This window comes from Capra hircus, chromosome 3 (assembly GCF_001704415.2).
Source record: "Capra hircus breed San Clemente chromosome 3, ASM170441v1, whole genome shotgun sequence".
In the NCBI taxonomy this organism is placed as follows: domain Eukaryota; kingdom Metazoa; phylum Chordata; class Mammalia; order Artiodactyla; family Bovidae; genus Capra; species Capra hircus.
Genome location: NC_030810.1, coordinates 10307505 through 10315185, shown reverse-complemented (window position 1 = coordinate 10315185; position 7681 = coordinate 10307505). Strand labels below are relative to the sequence as shown.

The window sequence follows — 7681 nt, the reverse complement described above, 5'->3', positions numbered from 1 at the left end:
CATGCACGACCATAGATAAGACTCTTACTGTCACTGAAACTATCTTCTTGTTCTTAATCATTTAAATGAAATTTGGACTCATAATACATATATCTGACGTGAATTTTTAAGATATAAAAGGTTATATAGGGAAGAGTAAATCTCCCTTCTACTGTCTTTCAGCCATCTAATTCTCTACTTCAGAGGCAGCTACTATCACAGTTTCTTGTATACCTTTTGAGAGGTTATAAATCTACCACACACACACACATACTTTTTTTTCACACATGATAGCACATTATGTGCATTTTTCTCAGTCTTTATTTTCACTAACAATATATTTTGGAGATAGTTCTATATTTGTACCCATAAAAACTGATTCCTTCTTTTCAGTGACTTCATACTATGTCATTTTATGGTTTGTTTGTGTGTGTTAGTCACTAATTCATGTCCGACTCTTTTGTGACCCATTAGACTGCAGGCTGCCAGGCTACTCTGTCCATGCTGGGAGGGATCTCTCCCCTGGATTCCCCAGGGGAGAATACTAGAGTGGGCTGCCATTCCCTTCTCCACATTGTATGGATAGCTTAATTCAAATATTTAACCATCCTCTACAAACGTTTAAACTCTCTCCATTGCATATAAATATATGGGTGTGTGTAATTTTGAACAAGTGTGCATATATTTGTAGTATAAATTCTTAAAAGTATAAATGTCTGCGTCAACATACATAGATACTTTAAATATTGATAGGTATTAATATTTTGTGAAGCCCAATTCATCCCCCAGCTGTGTATAAATCTGACTATATCTCTGTACCTTCACCTACTTTCATCTAATATCAAACTTTTTGAGCATTCAGTTAGCAATCAGTTAGATTTTTTAAATGGCATTTTCTTTTAATTTTGAGTGTTCTTAAAGTTTCTATTGGGTTGAAACCTTTCCCCTGTTCTTTTCTTACTTCGCATTCAGATTTTGGAACGTTCAGTACAACTATTTTAATAGTTTCCTCACTGACTTCAATACCTCTAAATTTTCACCTTTTTCAGGCCTTCCAAACACCATCTTCAGAATTATATTCTTAAAAACAGTCCTAGGGTCTTCCCTGGTGGTCTGGGGGCTAAGACTTCACACTCAATGCAGGGGGCCCAGGTTGGATCCCTGTTCAGAGAACTATGCCCCACGTGCCTAGTTCTAAAAACTGGCACAGCCAAAGAAAAAAAAAGTCCTAAGAGTCCTAATCATGTTGCACTAGACCCCTAAATCACCAGTTCTGAGGTTCTTTATATCAGGACCCCTTTACACTCTTAAAATTATTGAGCTTTTGGGGGCTTCCCTAGTGGCTCTGTGGTAAAGAATCCACCTGCCAATGCAGGAGACATGGGTTCGATCCCTGTCTGGGAAGATCCCACGTGCCTCCAAGCAACAAAGTCTGTCGGACACAACTACTGAGACTGTGCTGGAGAACCGGGGAGCCGCAACTATTAAGCCCACATGCCACGGCTATTGAAGCCCGTGTGCCCCAGAGCCCGTGCTCCACAACAAGAGAAGCCACTGCAATGAGAAGTCCTGCACTGCAATGAGAAGCCCACGGACCGCAACTAGACAGCGGCTTCTACTCGCTGCAAACTAGCAATGAAGACCCCACACCGTCAAAAATAAACAAATAAATATTGAGCTTTTGTTTATGTATATTTACCATATTTGAAATTAGAGCTAGAATGTATTAAAATATATTTTCATTTACTTAAGATGATAGCAATAAATCCACTGTGTTAATATAACTTACGAAAAATAACTATATTTTCCAAAATAAAAAAAATTAGAGAGAAAAATGAAGTGTTTTACATTTTTGCAAACCTCATTTGTGTCTGGCTCAATAGAAAACAGCTGTATTCTCATATCTTCTGCATTCAATCTATTGCAATATGATGTTCTGGTTGAAGTCTATGAAAAAACCTGACCTCATATAGATGTATTATTGGGAAAAGGAGAAGTATTTTAAAAGCCTTTTGGGATGTGGATATTCTTCTTTGGCATGACACCAATAATCAACATACACAGAGTAATTTATGAAAGGCTACTTTCAATGTGGAATCTAAAGCCATATCAATGAATTCTGTATTCTGTTACATTAAAATTCATTGATCTATCTTATACCCTGAATAGATACTCCACACATGAATAATTTTATAATATCAGGCATTGGTCATGTGGAAAATATTGATTCACCACATTACCCTAATCTTCCAAACACTGACACATTTCATTATAAAATATCAAAGATCTCATTCATTAATGTCTCCATCAGCCTTATCGTAAAAGTCTTCAAGTATTGCAGACCTGTCAAGGTCATGATAGCAGATACAAGTTTTCCAAAATTATAATTTCACATGAAAACTTGAATTTTATTATTGGCAACAAATATTGTCAGTTGTTTTCCTTGAGGTAAAAGTCTCATTTCAGTCTATTTTGGGGACTTGTCTGCCAATTACGCAAGTCTGTATAAACATCATTCATCAATCATTCTTTCAAGGAAAGACGGTGTTATGTGAAAAAGCTGCTAGATCTGCTCCCATCTCAAACAATCTCACAAGTGTTTTTCCTTGAAATAAACTTCATACTTTGATACATAGCCAAAGTGCTTTATGTCTTCATCACATTTTGCCACACAAGATATTAAAAAGATATATGCTCGAGAGTCAAAATTTAATAAAATGAAAATTAAGAATTTTTTTTACTGCTTCATCAAGAACACTTGTTTTACTGTGATTATGTGCAAAGAATACAGATACAATCTGGGGCCACTGGGCTATGCTGACCCACCATTAACCCACCATTGATTTACAATGTCAGTGAAAATGTTAACATAGCTAAAAAGGCAAACAACAATGTAAAATGGTGCAATAACTATGGAAAACTATGATGTTTCCTCAAAAAAATTAAAAATCAAATTATCATATGTTCTATCAACCTCGCTTCTGGATATATATCCAAAACAATTGAAAGTAGGATCTCAAAGGGGTACGTGCACACTGATGCTCACAGCAGTATTATTCACAATAGTTAAGAGGTGGAAGCAACCCAAATGTCCATCAGTGAATGAATGGATAAACAAAATGTGGTATACACACAGTGAAATATTCCTCAGCATTAAAAAGAAAGGAAATTCTGACACATTCTACAGCATGGATGAACTGTGAAGAATTATGCTAAGTGAAATAGGCCAGTCCTCAAAAGACAAATACCATAAGCTTTCACTTATATGAGGTGTCTATAGAGTCCAATTCACAGAAACAGAAAGTAAAAGGGTGATTAGCAGGAGCTAGTGGAAATGGAAAATAGGAAGTTATTATTTAATGGGTGTAAAGTTTCAGTTCTGAAAAAAAAAAAGTTTGGGGAGTGGATGATGTGATGGTGGCACAACAATATGAACATACTTAGCACTTGGGGCTTCCCTGGTGGCTCAGAGGGTAAAGCGTCTGCCTGTAATGCAGGAGACCTGGGTTCGATCCCTGGGTCAGGAAGATCCCCTGGAGAAGGAAATGACAATGGCAACCCACTCCAGTACTCTTGCCTGGAAAATCCCATGGACAGAGAAACCTGGTAGACTACGGTCCATGGGATCGCAAAAAGTCGGACATGACTGAGCAACTTCACTTTCTTTCACTTTCTTTCTTACTGAACTGTACACTTAAAAATGATTAAGATGGTAGATTTTATGGCATGTGTTCTTTACCACCACTTTAAAAAGGCAAAATATTTACTTTTTATAAGTTTTCAGATAATCAGTTGTTGGTGTATAGAAACTGTACTGATTTTTTTTTAATTTATTTATTTGGTTGTTCCGTGTCTTAGTTCCAACACACAGGATCTTCAATCTTCATTGCAGGCATGTGAGTTCTTTAATTGTGGCATTTAGGATCTAGTTCCCTGATAAGGGATCAAACCTGGGTCCCCTGCATGGGGAGCACAGGGCCCTAGCCGCAGGACCACCAGGAAAGTCCCAAGGCAAGATATTTATTAGTATTAAAAGAGTTTTAATCCTACGGACACTCTGAAAAGATCTCAGGGACGTCCATTGACCACATCATGAGAATTGTTGCTCTGAATCATTGTTGGCTCCTGATTACCTTCAAAATGAAGTCCACACTCCACGTTATAGCCTTCAGGACCATACATGATCTGGCTTCACTTCCCTTCTCTGCTTCTTTCTCTGTGCTTCAACCACACAGACAGTTGCTATCTCCCAAACACAAAACACTTCACTGGCTGTGCTCAAGCAATATTCTAGGGACTACCTTCTTATTTTATTTGAAACCCTTTTCATCCTTTGGGTTCCAGTCGAAATACCTGTCCCTACCAACTCAGACAAAATTCCCCTTCATGTGTGCTCTCTGGATATTTCGCTGGCACTTTTATCTTCTCATTTATTTCTTTTGTTTTATATTATAGTCGTTTGTATGTCTGTCTTGCCATTAGACTGTAAACCTTCCCGAGTGAGCCTGTTTCTTTCACAGCGTAATCAGTAAAGTGCCTTCTTGGCAGAACCTGGGCAAATTAGCTGCTATCTTAACTTCAGTTTCCTCATTCATAAGGAGGAGATAATAATTTCCATCTTGCAAATTCTTGGGAAATTCAGTAAGGTCATGTCTATGGATGCCTGGCCTAGTGCCAGTCACACTGTAGCCCTTCAATAAATGAGAAGACTCTTGCTTGCCTCAGTATAGGTTGAAGGAACGGATGACTCCACAGATTTGATAGGAAGCATTGTAAAGTTCACAAGGGGATTTAGAGAAATGTCTGCGATCTTAACATTGGTTATTAATAAATAATACTAGGATTATGAAGCCCTAACAGTTGCATTCAGAAAACTAAGATCATGGCATCTGGATCCATTACTTCATGGCAAATAGATGGGGAAACAGTGGAAACAGTGACAGACTTTATTTTGGGGGCTCCAAAATCACTGCAGATGGTGACCACATGAAATTAAAAGACGCTTGCTCCTTGGAGGGAAAGTTATGACCAACCTAGACAGCATATTAAAAAGCAGAGACATTACTTTGCCAACAAAGGTCCATCTACTCAAAGCTATGGTTTTTCCAGCAGTCATGTATGAATGTCTGAGTTGGAATATAAAGAAAGCTAAGCACCAACCGAAGAATTGATATTTTTGAACTGTGGTGTTGGAGAAGACTCTTGAGAGTCCCTTGGACTGCAAGGAGATCCAACCAGTCCATCCTAAAGGAAATCAGTCTTGAATATTCACTGGAAGCACTGATGCTGAAGCTGAAATCCCAATACTTTGGCCACCTGATGTGAAGAACTGACTCATTTGAAAAGACCCTGATACTGGGAAAGATTGAAGGCAGGAGGAGAAGGGGATGACAGAGGATGAGATGGTTGGATGATATCACCGACTCAATGGACATGAGTTTGAGTAAACTCTGGGAGTTGGTGATGGACAGGGAGGCCTGGCATGCTGGAGTCCATGGGGTCACAAAGAGTTGGACGTGACTGAGTGACTGAACTGAACCGAACAGTTGCTGTTAGAACACCTGGAGCAGATTCTTTATTTCAAGGGAAATCTAGTCTTCTCTCCATGGTCCTCTGACTTTCCTTATGCATATTTGGTCTCGTGAGTCTTTTTAGGGTTCCCTGGAGAACCTTGGGCACTCAAAGTTGGTAGAATGATGCTTTTGGCTGTTGGCTGCAAGTTTCACAAAATCTATGAGGTATTAAAAATCAAATGAGATATTTAAGATATTCAAAAGTATCACTTGTCTCATTCTAGGGTTATCTGGGAATGCAAGATTCCTTCAAGTCCCAAAGTATTTAAAACTTAAAATTTTAAATGGAAGAAAATATATCCTTGGGTTCCCTCAAATCCAGTGGTTTTAATAATTAGGAAGAAATGACATATACATATTCAAAAGCCCTGGAAATGCAAAAGTCAATCAACTAATTGAAGAAGAAAAAATTAGGAAATGTGCATATTTAACATAGGCTTGTTATCATACTCCACTTGAAGTTAATGAGTACTGATTTAACAATTTTAAGGAGAGTTCAGTATTTCTGTGGTCATTCATAGCTTCAGTAAATGTCTCCCTTTCTGGTCTGCATCTTCTCTCTCTTTCTCTTTTTTTCCCTTTGTCCTAGTGGAACACAGGATCCTGTTTCCCAGACTAGGGATCAAACCTGCCACCCCTTCGGTGGAAATGTAGTCTTAACCACTGGACCACCAGAAAGCCCCTGCATTTTCTAACTCTGGGAAGTTTTAGAATTTAATATAGGAAAGTGTAAGAGACTCAAACTGTGTTATTACCATTTGTGAGTTAAGAAAGAATATACACACAATTGATAGTTCATATACTTCTATGTTAAGAGAAATTATCTCTAGATTGAAAAAGCCTAATGAATGAATAAAAGAGGCTCACCTTAAAGCATACATTCTTAAAGATCTCAGGTTACAGGGACTTCCCTGGTGGACCAGTGGTTAAGATCCCGACCTCCCAATACAGAAGTCATGGGTTCAATTCCTGGTTGAGGAACTAAGATTCTGAATGCTGCATGGCGTGGTCTAAAAAAAAAAAAGAGAGAAAGAAGAACTTAGATTCAGTTCAGTTCAGTTCAGTCACTCAGTCGTGTTCGACTCTGCAACCCCATGAATCGCAGCACGCCAGGCCTCCCTGTCCATCACCATCTCCTGGAGTTCAATCAAACTCACGTCCATCGAGTCGGTGATGCCATCCAGCCATCTCATCCTCTGTCGTCCCCTTCTCCTCCTGCCCCCAATCCCTCCCAGCATCAGAGTCTTTTTTTTTTTTTCTTTTAATAGCAGAGAACAAGTTTATTTGGTGAATGCTGATGGTAGACATCATCCAAGAGAGAGAATCTGGGGAAAATACTGTGACAAGAGAACCTAGGAAGCCTCCGGGCTACATACACAATCTCCCACAAGGAAGGTGCAGTGTCCACGCACACTGGGAATATCCTCAGCCATTCAGCACCATGCGGACGAGCTCTTCATAGTTGATACAGCCATTGCTGTCCTCATGCCCTGCCACCAGCATCTCTACTTCTTCCTCTGTCATCTTCTCACCCAGTGTGACGAGAATGTGCCAGATCTCAGCACCCATGATGGTGCCGTTCCCTTCCTTGTCAAACACCCGAAGGCCTTCAACATAGTCCTCATAGGTGCCCTGGTCCTTGTTCTTGGCCACAGTCTGCAGCATGGGTAGGAAGTGCTCAAAGTCCAGTACCTTCACATTCATCTCATCACTCTTGGGGTTCCCCAGGACTTTGAGCACCTCGGCGTTGGTGGGATTTTGGCCCAGGGCCCTCATCACGTCCCCACACTGACTGTACAGGATCTTGCCATCCCCCGTTCGGTCAAACAGCTGGAAGGCCTCCTTGAACTCTGTGGTCTGATCCTTGGTGAAGTCACATATCTTGACGCTCCAGCATCAGAGTCTTTTCCAGTGAATCAACTCTTCTCATGAGGTGGCCAAAGTACTGAAGTTTCAGCTTTAGCATCATTCCTTCCAAAGAAATCCCAGGGCTGATCTCCTTCAGAATGGACTGGTTGGATCTCCTTGGAGTCTGAGGGACTCTCAAGAGTCTTCTCCAACACCACAGTTCAAAAGCATCAATTCTTCGGCGCTCAGCCTTCTTCACAGTCCAACTCTCACATCCATAC

At 39.9% G+C, this 7681-nt stretch overlaps 1 protein-coding gene across 1 annotated transcript; it reads right to left on the bottom strand.

The window, feature by feature from the left end:
- Positions 6819 to 7445, bottom strand: LOC102168967 (myosin light polypeptide 6-like; the record flags this gene model as incomplete). The annotated part of the gene is made up of 1 exon (XM_013963001.2): positions 6819 to 7445. A coding segment is annotated over one exon (468 nt), but the record flags the coding sequence as incomplete, so codon positions are not given.